This window comes from Cetorhinus maximus, chromosome 17, assembly GCF_964194155.1.
Source record: "Cetorhinus maximus chromosome 17, sCetMax3.hap1.1, whole genome shotgun sequence".
Taxonomy (NCBI): domain Eukaryota; kingdom Metazoa; phylum Chordata; class Chondrichthyes; order Lamniformes; family Cetorhinidae; genus Cetorhinus; species Cetorhinus maximus.
Genome location: NC_135895.1, coordinates 97,978,889 through 97,995,231, shown reverse-complemented (window position 1 = coordinate 97,995,231; position 16,343 = coordinate 97,978,889). Strand labels below are relative to the sequence as shown.

The following is a 16,343-nucleotide window of genomic DNA, read 5'->3' as shown; positions in this document are numbered from 1 at the left end:
CAAAGAAAACAAAGATGCTCAGTCTCCCACAGGCTGTCCTAGAAATAAGGGTGAAAAGACATCCCTTAACACAGGAGAAACAGACAAAATAAAAGGGACAATCCCTTAAAATACAGGACAGTTGGTCACCCTGACCTCAACTCAATTCCTAACCCAGATAGACAGTTGGATGATGCAACCTTAATAAAATATGCTGAATTGCAATCTTAAGAGTGTCAGCCGTGACTCAGTTGGTAGCATTCTCACCTGAGTCACAAGGTTCTGGGTTCAAGTGCCACTCCAGGCTTTGAGTACAAAATTCTAGTGCAGTACTGAGAGAGCGCTGTGCTATCAGAGCACAGATGAGATGATGAGGCATCACCAAGGCCCCATCCGCCTGCTTGGGAGGATGTAAAAGATCCCATGGCATTATTTTGAAGCAGAGCAGAGGAATTATCCCTGAAGTATTGGCCAATATTTATCCGTCAATCAACAACACAAAAAGAGATTATCTGGTCATTATCACTTTGCTGCTTGTGGGAGTTTGCTGTGCCCATAGAGGCTGCTGTGTTTCCTACATTACAACAGTGAAAACACTTAATTGACTGTGAAGCTTTCTGAAACTCAGTGGTCTTGAAAAAATGCTGTACAAATGCAAGTCTTTTTTCCTTTTCATTCACATATATGATGGTAACAATTTAACTGCGTCACTATGTAGATTATATAAAATATATTTTTTACCTCTTTTGAAATTTCGAAGTGCTTCTCGGCAAAATACACAGCTTGTTCATGATTTCCAAGTGCTGTGTAAGCATTTCCTAAACTCCAACAAGCTCTCCCTTCACCAATCCTAAAATTAAAGTGAAAAGCAGATTTACCAAGTTTAGGCCATATTATTTGAATTTTTCTGTACTTTCAAGTTCTATTATTTCTTAAACAAGAATACACACACCCAGGAGTTATCTGAGCTATAGGCATTAAGAAAATGGCCACTGATATATGTAAAACATAATAGACTGAATCTTACCTATGTCGGGTGGGCTGGGTGGGAGCAGGCATGGAGCCAATCGTCACCTGCAATCGGCTGCACGCCACCATTTTATGTGGGCGGGCCAATTAAGGCCCGCCTAGCATAATGCACGTTCTGTAGCACCCAGCGCTACCTGTACGGACAGGGGGAGGAGGGGCATGCGTGCGAAAGAGCGCAGCAATCTCCCTGAGGCACAGAGTTGCTTCAGGGAGATTGAGTACATAAATCAGGAGAATTTCCCCCCCGTTGGAGGGGTTGTGCAGGGGGTGGGCGTAGACCCAATCGGCACCCCCAATCGAGTCCATGCTGCCATTTTACGTGGGTTGGCCAATTAAGACCCGCCCAGCATGAGGTGCGCCCGGAAGCACTGAGTGGGCGGTGGGGGGGTCCCCGAGTCAGGGCCTGCACTCTTTTGTGCATGCGTGCACCTCTGTGCAAAAAGTGGAATTATATACAATTAACATTTTTAGCTTTTAAAAAAGCAAGGGGCCATTCTTGAACGGATGCTATGATGGAACTATGGAACATGAATTTATTTAAAAACATAGTTTGTTATGACTAACTTACTGTATGTGGCTGGGGAGAAGGAGTTAGTACTTGCAAAATGCTTACAAACATGTGGTCCAATAACTGAAAGTAATGTTACTTGGCAAAAATGAACAATTTTTTTTAATCTTTCAATTTTTGGTGTCGGCATTCTGATGGTCATGTATGGTCTTTTAATTACACTTGGTGAGAAATAAAAAGCTGTCATTTCAGGATTCTTACTGAAAGGTTGTACATTTATTTAAATCAGGTCCCTGCCCAGAATTTATTGTAGCCAGCACTGAGCAGTGACCTCCATTCTTGCCTTGCCCATTTAATCTCCATGATATTTTGCTCTGGAAGAGTGAGCTGGAAATAGTGCAGTTCCCTATATTAGGAAACTAAACAAAGAGTGCAAGTAACTATCTCCTGAACCAGATTGAAGGATTGTGAACTTAAAACATCTTTAATAGGATGGGTGATGCAATGTCAAATCATGCATAGAAAAAGAAATAAAGGGGCAAGCGGCGGTGGGGGGTGGGGGGAAAAGGGAGAGAGGGCGAGTGGAAAGGGAGAGAGGGGAGAGAAAACTAAAAGAAATAAAATCTTGAACCACAATTAAAATCTTGGGGGCGAGACACCACCTTCAATGGTTAACTTTCAGTGTTGAAAGAAATTGACTGGCAGCAGTTGGCACTTTACACATTATTAAAAGGGAAAATGGATTTGAAATGACTTGACATAACTTTATGATTTTAAATAATCGTTTGATAGTACAGAACTTGAGGATTGCTGAAAAAAAGGTTTTTGTCTTGCACTGGCAAGAATACCAATTTAAGAGGGAAAACAACAATTTATACTGTATGTGAAGAGTGCTGATTGGCTGGCAAGTGGCGTTGCCATGGAGAATGAACCACTGATGGTGACTGACAGTTAACTGCCAAGTATTGTTTGAAATTTAAACCAAGCAGCTTGACCCTGATTGACTCATTCCTCAGGGCAATGCCTTGACCAGTGGATGGCTCTCACTTATTTTGTTTAGCTGAAACAAGCACAGTGTATGCACATGTTCTTTCTGTCAAAGGCCTGTGTATTAATATACGTAGCTTCTAGTACATGCACTACATTGCAAGCCCGACTGATAATCATAAATTGGTTGTCAGCTCAATTCTCAGCACATTGAGGATTATTTAGCAAATGTTGTCGAATCGCAGAATCACATCTAATGCTGGACACTGTTTTGAGTTTTGCAAGCACGGGCTGGTTGGGTGCAGTCTGTACCTTGCCTGTTGCAAACAGCAGCTGGGAGATGCTATTTGATATGATCCACCAGTCTTTGGGACGTACAGCCTACGTACCTAGCATCACATTAGCACTGAAATTCATATACCACATTACTCATTTGTGAGATAGGCAGAACATCTTTTTGGCTTGACTGCAGCATTTTGTTAGTGGCAAATACCACTCGTGTTGCTGTTGCATAGTAGTAGCATAGTAGTAGTGAAACAGCTAGCTTTACCTGTTGCTCTTCCGGAGTAATCCGAGGTAGACTGGGCACATTTCAGGGCCGAAAGTGATGGCCTTAGGCCCGTTCATCAGTTGGCGTGACATACAGCGCGAAATGTAGCCATTATCCTGCAGGATGCCTTTGATGCGCCCTATTTCATCATCAACCTTGCATGGTGAGCAAATGGCTGGGGTCCTATTTACAAGGTTGCCAATAAGACCAATCTTATAGCACGTGGAACCGTAAGAATCCCAATGCATATATTGACCGGTGAAGATAGGCTTGTGGTGGAGGTGGTAGAGAATTCCCTGGCAGATTTTTCAACTAGTACATCAAGGAAGGGGAGTTAATTTGACTACTCCATTTCAAAAGGTGAATTTGAGCGCAGGATGGAGCCCATTAAGGTACTTAAGGAGATTGTTACATGCAGCTGAGGATTTAAATATAGCAAATGTATCATCCACATCAGAAATATGCAAGGGATAGGAGGTTAGGTGTCATTCCAAAGACACGCTTTTCATGGAATCCAACAAAGATGTTTGCGAGAGCTGGGCCTAGAGGGGATCCCATGGCAACACCATCTATTTGGACATACTTAGTATCATTAAAACTGAACTCAACTGTATGAGTTGCCAAGTTCACAAGTTCAATGAATACTGATTCATGCAATGATGGCGAGTCTAGATCACCATGATATAGTGCTGCAGTGCAAATATCTATGTCTTCCTTAAGCGGAACATTGGTGTTTAGGCCAGCAATGTCAAGTGAGCACATGGACACAGCATTGCTATCGATATGCAAGTCCTGTATGGCCTTCACAAATGTGAAGGAGTCCATTTTGGCCCTGAAAAGTGCCCAGTCTACCTCAGTTTAGTCTGGGAGGGCAAGGTATCTCAAAAATTTCAGCAACAGGTGATGCTAGCTGTTTCACACTGCTACTATGTAGTAGCACCACGAGTGGTATTCACCACTAACAGGATGCTGCCATCAAGCCAAAAAGATATTCTGCCTATCACACAAATGAGTAATGTGCCACATGAATTTCATTGCCAGTGTGATTTTTTTTTTTACTCATTCACAGGATGTGAGCTTCGCTGGCTGGGCCAGCATTTATTACCCATCCCTGGTTGTCCTTGAGAAGGTGGTGGTGAACTGCCTTCTTGAACCGCTACAGTCCATGTGGTGTAGGTACACTCACAGTGCTATTAGAAAGGGAGTTCCAGGATTTTGACCCAGCGACAGTGAATGAACGGCGATATATTTCCAAGTCAGGATGGTGAGTGACTTGGAGGGGAACTTCCAGATAGTGGTGTTCCCATCTATCTCCTGCCCTTGTCCTTCTAGGTGGTAGTGGTTGTGGGTATGGAAGGTGCTGTCTAAGGAGCCTTGGTGAATTCCTGCAGTGCACCTTGTAGATGGTACACACTGCTGCTACTGTGCGTCAGTGGTGGAGGGAGTGAATGTTTGTGGATGTGGTGCCAATCAAGCGTATATCCCAAAGACTGGCAGATCATATCAAACAACATGTCCCAGCCGCTAAGATAATGGCAAAATACTGCGGATGCTGAAATTTGAAACAAAAACAAAAAATGCCGGAAAAACTCAGCAGGTCTAAGAGCATCTGTGGAGAGAAAGACAGAGTTAACGTTTCGAGTCCATATGACTCTTCTTCAGAGCCGCTGTTTGCAATGGGCAGGGTACAAACCATATCCAACCAGCCCGTGCTTGCAAAACTCAAAACAATGTCCAACATTAGATGTGATTTTGCAATTGAGGATTGTTGAGCAAATGTTGTCTAGTGTCCTAAGAATTACGCTGACAACCAATTTAAGATTGTCAGTTGGGCTTGCAATGTGGTGTATTTGCATGTACTGGAAACTACATATATTAATTCACAGGGCCCTGTGCTTTGCAGACAGAAAGAACATGTACATGCACTGTGCCTGTTTCAGCTAAACAAAACAAGTGACAGCCATTCGCTGACTCATTCCTCAGGTCTATGCCTTGACCAATCAGGGTCAAGCTACCTGGTTTAAATTTCAAACAATGCTTGGCAGTTAACCGTCAGTCACCATCAGTGGTGCCTTTGCAATAATCTTCAGCAAGAAGAAGTGTCAGGTGGATGATCCATCTCTGCCTCCTCCGAAGGTCCCCAGCGTCACAGATGCCAGTCTTCAGCCAATTCAACTCACTCCATGTGATATCAAGGAAGGGCTGAAGGGACTGGATACTGCAACGGCTATGGGCCCTGACAATATTCCAGCAATAGTACTAAAGACATGCTTCAGAACTTGCCGTGCCCCTAGCAAAGCTGTTCCAGTATAGGTCAACACTGACATCTACCCAGCAATGCAGAAAATTGCCCAGGTATCTCCTGTACACAAAAAGCAGGACAAATCCAACCCGGCCAATTACTGCCCCATCGGTCTACTCTCGATCATCAATAAAGTGATGGAAGGGGTCATCAACAGTGCTATCAAACGGCACTTGCTTAGCAATAACCTGCTCGCTGACACTCAGTTTGGGTTCCCCCAGGCTCACTCAGCTTTTGACCTCATTACAGCCTTGGTTCAAACATAGACAAAAGAGCTGAACTCCAGAGGTGAGGCGAGAGTGACTGCCCTTGACATCAAGGCAGCATTTGACTGAGTGTGGCATCAAGGAGCCCCAGCAAAACTGGAGTCAATGGGAATTAGGGGGGAAAACTCTCCGCCAGCTGGAGTCATACCTAGCACAAAGGAAGATGGTTGTTGGAGGTCAATCATCTCAGTTCCAGGACATCACTGCAGGAGTTCTTCAGGGTAGTGTCCGTGGCCCAACCATCTTCAGCTACTTCATCAATGATCTTCCTTCCATCATAAGAAGTGGGGATGTTTGCTGATGATTGCACACTGTTCAGCATCATTCGCGATTCCTCAGATACTGAAACAGTCCATATCCAAATGCAGCAAAACCTGGACAATATCCAGGCTTGGGCTGACAAGTGCCAAGTAACATTCACACCACACAAGTGCCAGGCAATTACCATCTCCAACAAGAGAAAATCTAACCATCGACCCTTGACATTCAATGGCATTACCATCACTGAATCCCCCACTATCAATATCCTAAGGGTTACCATTGACCAGAAACTGAACTAGTCATATAAATACTGTGGCTACAAGAGCAGGTCAGAGGCTAGGAAGCCTGTCCACCATCGACAAGGCACAAGTCAGGAGTGTGATGGAATACTCTCCACTTGTCTGGGTGAGTGCAGCTCCAACAACACTCAAGAATCTTGACACCATCCAGGACAAAGCAGCCACTTGATTGACGCCTCTTCCACAAACATTCACTCTCTCCACCTCCGATGCACAATGGCAGCAATGTGTACCATCTATAAGATGCACTGCAGAAACTCACCAAGGCTCCTTCGATAGCACCTTCCAAACCCACAACCACTACCATCTAGAAGGACAAGGGCAGTAGATACATGGGAGCACCACCATCTGGAAGTTCTCCTCCAAGCCACTCACCATCCTGACTTGGAAATATATCGCCGTTCCTTCACTGTCGCTGGGTCAAAATCCTGGAACTCCCTCCCTATCAGCACTGTAACACCACAGGGACTGCAGCGGTTCAAGAAGGCAGCTCACCACTACCATCTCAAGGGCAATTAAGGATGAGCAATAAATGCCTAGCAAGTGATGCCCACATCCCGCAAAATGAATTTTTAAAATTCTCCATGGCAATGCCACTTGCCAACAATCAGCACTGTCTTCACAGACAGTATAAATAGTTGTTTTCCACCTTATATTGGTATTCTTGCGAGTGTCCTGATGAGTGTAGGATGAAAAGTTTATGATTTTAGTTTGCATCTATCACTCAACTGGAAACATTGTAAATTTACAACACAGAAGGAAGGCATTCAGCCCACCACGTCTATGCCGGCTGAAAAAAAGTTATCCAACCTAATCCCACTATCCAGCTCTTGGTCTCTAGCCATTCAATACATTTCAAAGGTGAGGCAGACAGTGAAATACCATTTTCACGTAGTCAATAGTAGAGCTGCACATCTTGAATGAAAAATTTTAGATTTCTGCACTCAATCAAGCAACAGCTGAAGTTGCAAACAGAAAGCATCATTAACCTCACCATTATTTTGACAGTGAATTTTTCTTCTAAGCTGTCTTTCTTCTGACAGCTAAGTTTTCTTCTCATAATGAATACCTGTTAATGTAAGCTCAGCTTCTTTCAATGGTGACACCTACCATTTGAATGTAGTAGTGCAATGCACTTCAAAACTTTGCTTCATATACTGGAATATATGTATACACTGTGGACTATGACCAGTGATAACAAACAGACTAGATCGGACACCAATAATATATAGAGATTAAAGACAATATATTGAATTTTACCTATCTGCAAGCTCTTGTGCTATCGTAAGGTGTTTCAAATGGTATTCAATGGCCTTTTCATAGTCTTGAAGCAGAGTGTAAGTGTTTCCAAGACTGTAACAAGCTTGTGCTTCAACAGCCCTGTCCTTTAGCTGTCGAGCAAGATGCAGTGTTCTCCTAAACAAATACAGTAAGATACACAAGTCAAAACATTTTAAAATACCTAAATGAAACATTTTTAAAGCATTTTGGTGTATTTCAATGTATCAAAGAAACAGGAACTGACAGGCTTTTCAAGAACTGTAAATCTATCTTAAGTTCACATTCATATTAAAACACACTTGGGTATCATATCATGGTCATATGGTAAGTGTACCTTGTGGTACGGTACCAAGGCATACAGACAAAAAAAAAGTCCCTGATTTAATCTCTTGTCTCTGCAGAGCTAATAGACAAAGCCAGGTAATTTAAGCACCCATTCAAATTGGCCCTTGCATTGCCATTTTGAGGAGGAGAAAAAAAATAGTTGAGCCATGGTTTCTCCTCCTGTTTATCATCCATGGACTATGCATGAATGGATGTCATTGAAGGACAAGATCACATACAGCTTTAATACTACAATGACCAAGTGAATATCTTGTGGTGTGGTACTGGTTTGATCTTTGGTCTTGGAGCTAAACCGACCTTAGACCAAAGCAACAGAGGGTCATTCAAATCTCATTTTGGATGATGCCTTGCTGATCTAGATTCACACATGAATAGCCACTTTGGTGAGGTCAAATCTCAACAAAGTTTGAGAAATTACAGTTCCCCCCACCCCCCTCAAAAAAATGCCGTCACAACATTTGGCTACTTGATTTCAAAACTAAGACAAAGGTTTTCATATTCAAAAATGCTCACTTGTAATATTCAGCTGCCAATGCAAATTCACCAAGAAACACATAGGCATTTCCCAGATTGCTACATGCTCTTCTTTCAGCTGATTTGTCTCCAAACTCCTTTGCAATTTCTAAGCGCTGAAAGCATGAAATGAATTAAATCAAACAAAATATCAAAGTAGTCAACTTCAATATTTAGACAACTGTAGTGTACACTGCACAGCGAGCACAACTTGCAGTTTTATTTACTGCATGATTATACTTGTTTGACATCGTGAGCAAAAAGTAGCACCTTTAAATTGAAATTAGAGGCATCCAGCTGCACATTACCCAGGTGTGTCATTTTTCATTTAAAATTTCACAAGATTCAAGGATCAAAACATGACTAGTTGTAAGGGCACGCTTTAAACACAGACAGCTAACTACACCTATTCAGTCCTGGCTTGATAACATCATCCCTTTGAAAGTTCACAGCTTGATATTTTCACAAACTGGCTTTGACCAATGGTCATATTTGAAAGGAATGGCACGAATTGCACTCACTCTGCTCCTTTGTGGAACTCACAATATAATCAGTCACTGGCTATGACCAATAAAGGAAAACTCTTTTTCCTGGAGCTTAAAACAAGGTTTTAAAAATAACAACCATTTAATGTGGAGAACAAAATAATTCAAATTCACAGGCCAAACAAAGACAAACAATATTTTGAGAAGTGGTTTACATCCACAGAAGCATTGTGAAATGTAACAGACATCAACATAAGAAAAAAAGGATTGATGAGCACACATTTAAAGGAATTGATGTCTTAAAAATTGTTCAGTGGGACCTGGTGGCTTCAGTTTACCTATTTACCTATAGTAAATGAGAACTGATATGTTGAGACTTCCATTTTTCAATCAGGATACAAAACAACATTAATTCAGAAAATCTAGATTAACTGCTCTACCCTGCCTCCTATCTATAGAAAACATGAAGAAAAGCAATGCAAATTCAATAATTTGCATCTCCATGCTGGCATTATGAATTGAGAGTTGGGGTAAAAATAAATGTTTGATATTTCATACCTCCTTGTGGGATTTCACTGCTTTTCTGAAGTTCCCCAAAAGGTAATGTGTATTTCCTAGATTCCCGTAAGCACGTCCCTGGGCTGCTCGGTCTCCAAGCTCCTTAACTATTGCTAAATTTGCCCTATGAATAAAATTATTACAGGTAAATACTACTGATTTGTGATGGTAAATTCAGATTAGGACTTCACTTAACATAGGCAAAGAAAAAGCAAGGATAAATTGGGTTAAGAAATACAGAATAGTTGAAGGTTCACCAAAAGTATAACAGTAATCACTGCTCTCATTTAGGACTACGCATATCCTTGGAGAAAGTCAGCCAGCACCAGAATCAATTTGTACACCTGCCGCTTAAAAGTGTGCATGCAGCAGCATATGAGATCATTATAAGGTTAAGATGTTCCCCCTCTTTTTTTTGTTAAGAAAAGTGTGGGCAATTTCTTTAAATGTGTGGTCTCTTTAAATTTCTTTGCGCAGCTGTGCACTACTTTGAAGCGGCCGACATGTGTGCAGCCTGCACAGGTACTTTTGGGTTCCTGCGCAGCCTAGAGAAAACACTAGCTAGGATCCCTTAAACAGGCCTCCTAGTTTCCTTACCAGCTCTTCATTCCTTTCTAGGGACAAACCAGTAAAACTTGAGGCTGATCAAAATTCTCCAGAGAAGGTTATGTGACGTCAAAAAGAAAACACATTTTAAGCATAATGAGCAATGCTTCACATTGTACTATATAAATGAACAAAAACCCTGGAAATATTAACCATATTTAATCCCTCTACGTATGTGAATAACTGGGACCCAAGCACTTATCCCTGCGGTTGCCCACTCGTCATCGCCTGTCACTGTTTATTCCATTTCCTGTCTGCTGCTCAATTCTCAATCCATGCCAATATATTATCCCCAATCCCACGTGCTTTAAGTTTGCACAATAACCTCTTATATGGGTCTTTAACAAAAACTTTCTGAAAATCCAAATACACCACATCCACTATTTCTCCTTTATATATTCCGCTAGTTACATCCTCAAAAAACTCCAGTAGGTTTGTCAAACATTATTTCCCTTTCATGAATCCATGCTGACTTTGTATAATTCCATTAATATTTTCTAAATGTCCTGTTAACACATCCTTTATAATAGACATTTTTCCTACTACTGATGTTAGGCTAGCCGGTCTGTAATACCCTGTGTTCTCCCTCCCTCCTTTTTAAACAGTGGAGTTACATTTGCCAACCTCCAATCTGCCAGGACTGCTCGAGTCTACAAAAGTTTGGAAGATAACAACCAATGCATCCACTATTTCCATAACCACCTCCTTTAGTACCCTGGGATATTGATTATCAGGCCCTGAGGATTTATCGGCTTTCAGTCCCATTTAATTTTTCCAGCAATTTTTTTTTAGTAATACTAATTTCCTTCAATCCTCCATCTCACTAGACTTTTGGTTCCCTAGCATTTCTGGGAAGTTATTTGTGTCTTCCTCCGTGAAGACAGAACTAAAGTAGTTGTTTAATTGCTCTGCCATTTCCTTGTTCTCTATTATAAATTCTCCAGTTTCAGACTGTAAGGGACCTACATTTGTCTTCACTAATCTTTTTCTTTTTACATATTTATAGAAATTTTTACAGTCCACTTTTATGTTCCTTGCAAGTTTACTCTCATTCTCTATTTTGCCCCTCTTAAATCAATCCATTGGTCCTCTACTGAATTCTAAACTGCTCCCAATCCTCAGGCTTGCTTCTTTGCCTAGCAACTTTATATGACTCCTCTTTGGATCTAATACTATCCTTAATTTGTTTTGTTAGCCATGGTTGGGCTGGCTTTCCTGTTGTATTTTTGCGCCGGAAAGGAATGTATAACTGTTGCAACGCATGCATTTGTTCCTTAAATAGTAGCCATTGCCTTTTAATTAAGTTCCCTAATCTATCTTAGCCAACTTACACCTCATACCTTCGTAACTTCCTTTGTTTAGATTTAGGACCCTCGTTTTAAATCTGACTCCTTCACTTTCCATCCTAATGAAGAATTCTATTATGTTATGGTTACTGTTCCCTAAAGCAGCCACACAAGGTTATTAATTAACCCCTTCTCATTGCACAATACCAAATCTAGGATAGCCTGTTCCCTAGTCGGTTCCTCAAGGTACTGGTCTAAAAAACCACCTCGTACACACTCTAGGAATTCACCCGCCACAGTATTATTACTAATTTGGTTTTGCCCAGTCTACATATATATTAAAGTCACCCAAGATTACTCCAAAGGGCAATCCAGCAAAAAACTGATTTGAACTTCTACCCTAACAGAGATTGGGAGAAGTAGAATCCATTGTAGCTTTTCTAAAGAAAATGAATGATATATATTTTTTTAAATGTAAAAAAAGAGTATATGAGAAAAGGGCAGATGAATTAATATAAATGGACAGCTCCTTTAGAGAACTAGCACAGGAGCAATAAGCCAAATGGTTTCTTTTTCTGCTTTAAAATTTTCTGATTCTTTGAGAGAAATTACTCACTCATAGTAGCCTGAAGCCTTTTGTAGAGCCACAAACACCTCTTCTGGAAAATCACCTGGATCCTGAGTTCCTGCACAAGCCAGACTTTTTCCATTAGCATGGTATGCATTGCCAAGATTGTAAAGTGCTCTTGCTTCGCCTACCTGTTTTTTATAAACACAAAAACAAATTCAAAATAAGTAATAGTCAGCTACAAAATAGTAAATAAGACTGGGGAGTTACAGACGCAGACTGCCATGTGGAAATATGATGTTGCTGTGATAACAGAGACCTGGCACAAGGAAGGACAGAACTGGATGTTAAATATTCCCGGGTACAAGGTGTTCAGAAAAGATAGGAAAGGAAGGAAAGGAGGAGGGGTGGAGGTATTGGTTAAGGAGAGCATTGCAGTGCTGGAGAAAGAGGATGGCCCAGAGAGTTCAAGGACAGAATCAATTTGGCTACAGCTAAGGAACAAAAAGGGTGCAATTACATTGCTCGGTGTAGTTTATAGACCACCAAACAGTGAGAAAGACATAGAAGAACAAATCTGCAGAGAAATTACGGAGAGGTGCAAGCATTAAAGAGCAGTTATAATGGGTGACTTTAATTACCCAAATGTAGACTGGGACAGTGGTAGTGTAAAGGAGAGGGGCAAAAGTTCCTAGATCGTGTTCAGGAGAATTTTCTACAGCAGTAGGTGCCCAATCCAACAAGAAAAGACACACTGTTGGAACTGGTTCTTGTAAATGAGGTGGACCAAGTAGATAAAGTGTGTCAGTGGGGGAACATTTAGCAGACAGTGATCATTGCATTGTACGTTTTAGAATGATGATAGAAAAGGACGATAGGCAATCCAGAGTAAGAATAACCGGACTAAAGCCGACTTCAATGGGGCAAGAATGGAGCTGGGCCAGATAGACTGGAACGAAAGACTGTTGGGAAAAGCTGTAGCTGAACGACGGGCTACCTTCAAAAAAGAATTGGTTTGGGCAGTCAAAGTATATCCCATCAAAAGGGAAAGGTAGGGCAAATAAATCCAGAGCTCCCTAAATGAAAAGGAGATGAAATTAAGATAAAGAAGAAAAAGTGCGCTTATGACAGGTGTCAGTTAGAAAATACAATTGAGAACCAAGAGGAATACAGAAGGTTCAGAGGGGAGGTAAAAAAGCATATTAGAGAAGCAAAGAGGCATTATGAGAAAAGACTGGCAGCCAACATAAAGTGGAATCCCAAAGTCTTCTATAGGCATATAAACAGTAAAAGGGTGGTAAAAAGAGTAGGGCCAATTAGGGACCTAAAAGGGAATTTACACATGGGCGGAGGGGCCATGGCTGAAGTACTAAATGAATATTTTGTATCCATCTTTACCAAGGAGGTAGATGCTACCCAGGCTATGGTGACAGATGAGGAAACTCTGTCACTAGAAGACTTCAAAATTGATAAGGAGGAAGTGCTGAATAGACTGTCGATACTTAAAAGTTGACAAAGCACCGGGACCGGATGAGATGCATCCAAGGATATTGAAGGATGTGAGCAGAAATTGCAGGGGCACTGGCCATAATCTTTCAGTCTTCCCTAGACTCAGGGGTGGTGCCAGAGGACTGAAGAATTGCAAACATTGCACCCTTGTTCAAAAAAAGTTGTCAGGATAAGCCCAGCAATTACAGACCAGTCAGTTTAACTTCAATGGTGGGCAAGACGCTATAAACAATTATTTGGGATAGAATTGGTAGTCACATAGAAAAATATGGATTGATAAGGAAGAGTCAGCATGGATTTCTAAAGGGGAAATCATGTTTAACTAACTTGGAGTTTTTTTTGAAGACGTAACAGAAAAGGTCGATGAGGGTAATTCTGTTGGTGTGCTGCACATGGACTTTCAAAAGGCATTTGATACAGTGCCACACAACAAACTTGTGAGAAAAGTTATTGCTCATGGAATAAAAGGGACAGTAGCAACAGGGATGCAAAATTGGCTGAAAAACAGGAAGCAGAGAGTAATGGTCAATGGGTATTTTTCAGGCTGGAGGAAGGTTTGTAGTGGAGTTCCCATGGGGTCGGTATTGGGGTCCTTGCTTCTCATGATATATATTAACGATCTAGGTCTTGGGGCAGGATTTACCGTCGGCGAGCGGGGGCAGGGCCCACTCACCGACGTGGGATGACGTTGGGCGGAACTCTCGATGTCACCCCACCCCATTTAAATTTTCAGGAAGGCGGGGGCGCAGCAAAATTAGCTGTGTGCCCACCGACCTGTCAATGGTCAATTCAGCAATTAAAGGACCTGCCCGTCCAACCATAATGTTGGCGGTCAGGCCAGGAGCCCCGGCAGCAACTAGAAAAAACATGAAACCTCATCCACCGGCGGGATGAGGTTTCATGTAGAGTTTTAAAAATTTTAGTAAAGTTGTTATGGAAATTATGAACATGTCACATGTGGGGACATGTAAGGGAATTTTTTTTTTCTATTTTTAATATTGTTGCAAGTAGAGCCGATCTCCCTGAGGCAGCACTTAGTCTCAGGGAGATGAGTGTGCTCTTTCATGCGCATGCGCAAAAGGGCACACTCTTGTTTTCAGGAGATCCCCCCCACCCGCACAGGGAGCGCATAGCACTATGTGCTCCCCTGCGGACGTCACACTGGGCGGGCCTTAATTGGCCCGCCAACGTAAAATGGCGCCGCCTATCGGAAGTGCGCCCGCATGCGCCAGCCCATCAACATCCCCCCCGTCGGGGGGAAAATTCTGTCCTTGGTGTGCAGGAGACAATTTCAAATTTGCGGATGATACGAAGTTTGGGAGTGTTGTGAACTGTGAGGTCGACGGTGCGGAACTTCAAGAGGACATAGGCAAGTTGGTGGAGTGGGCAAGTGTGGTTGAGGCAGGTTCAATCGAGGCATTCAAGAGGGTATTAGATGATTATTTGAATAGGAGCCACGCCAACTTGAAGCTCCCCTCCTAGCATGTCATCACCCTGACTTTGACATGACCTGGAGTTCCAGCACTGCGCCTAGGTGCAGCTCCTCCAGGTTGCCCCCAAAACAGTAATGTGGGTCTCAGTGTACAACATGCTGCGGGGGGCAGAACTCATCTCTTCACCACCCTCTCAGGCTGACCTCGGCATGGGCAATATCTGCCAGCCCACCCAGCGAAGGACACATGCCGTCACTGATTCAATGCAGTCATACACTCAGACTTGGGGAGGGGGAAGGGGGTGGAGAAGGAAGCACGGGGGAAAGCCTACCGGCTGGGTAAAGTAGCCAATGCCAACATGGTACTCACCCTTCCTGAACGCAACAAATTGTTAAAGCGCTTGCAAACTTAGATCCAGGTGCGTCACACCACGTCATGGGAGCTCACCACCTTTGCCACCTCCTCCCAGGCACGTTTGGTCATGTGGGGGGGGCCTCGTCCTCCTGTCCTGGGGTACCAGGACCTCCCACCGTGCTGCCACCTCCTCGAGGAGGGCAGCAAGGCAATCAATCATTGGAAAAACAAGGGGCACAGTGCCCACCTGCCCTACCCTCCTGCCTGGCCTGCTCACTAGCAGTGCTCTGGCCATAATTCGCAGTCTTGGAAAGGCTGCAGCAATTTTTTTTTTAAATCAGGCCGCTGGGTCGCCATTGGACCTGGCAGTCATTGCAGACCCGCCGCCGCCCGCCCACTCCCGCTGTTCTCGGGAGCCACGATTCACACTGGGCAGGCCTTAATTGGCCCGCCCACATAAAATGGCAGCACGGACCCGATCGCGGGCGGCGATCGGATCCACGCCCGCACCACCAGCCAGAAAATTCAGCCCATGGGAATGCAGGAATTCAGAGCACTGATCATGAAGGATAAACAACAACATAAAAATTAGAACACTGAAAAGGGCTATGTAATTGAAACTGTGCTGGAAAAGTGGGGGAAATGAACAGGATAGAATAAACCCAAATGTAGTGTCCCCATCACTGCCCAGTTCAGATCTGCTCAGTTAGCACTGAGAACTTCTTGGTCTCCATGACTCAGTGTCCCAATGCTCAGTGCAATTACCCACTGAGTCTTTAGAATTATGATTGGATGTATTAACATTTCATTGGCAAAGTAATATTGCAGAATATGCTAAAGCAACTGATCACAAAAGGCACAGAAAAAATGGTTAGCAAGTGAATTACGATCAAGCATATTGAATTCTTAACAAAAACAGAATTACCTGGAAAAACTCAGCAGGTCTGGCAGCATCGGTGGAGAAGAAAAGAGTCGACGTTTCGAGTCTTCATGACCCTTCAACAGAACTGAGTATAGTTAGGGGAGAGGTGAAATATAAATGGTTTAAGGCGGGGGGGGGAGAGAGAAGTTGAGGGTGGGGTGGTTATAGGGACTAGGCACTTTACAGCCTTCCGGGCTGAATATTGAATTCAACAAATTTAGATCTTAAACTCCATCCTCCCATCCCTACCCCGTTTCTTCCCCCTCCCTTTTGTGTTTTTCAATAATTTATATAGATTTTTC

At 42.8% G+C, this 16,343-nt stretch overlaps 1 protein-coding gene across 3 annotated transcripts in view; it reads right to left on the bottom strand.

Moving 5' to 3' along the window:
• gpsm2 (G protein signaling modulator 2) overlaps window positions 1–16,343 on the bottom strand; it is a 76,644-nt gene that overhangs the window by 34,238 nt on the left and 26,063 nt on the right. For all 3 annotated transcript variants that reach the window (XM_078561702.1, XM_078561703.1, XM_078561704.1), the window contains 5 exons: window positions 11,872–12,014; window positions 9,364–9,487; window positions 8,321–8,436; window positions 7,442–7,597; window positions 721–829 (listed from right to left, as the gene is read on the bottom strand). In XM_078561702.1, coding sequence (XP_078417828.1) covers window positions 721–829; window positions 7,442–7,597; window positions 8,321–8,436; window positions 9,364–9,487; window positions 11,872–12,014 — 648 coding nt within the window. The remainder of the gene's footprint in view (window positions 1–720; window positions 830–7,441; window positions 7,598–8,320; window positions 8,437–9,363; window positions 9,488–11,871; window positions 12,015–16,343) is intronic.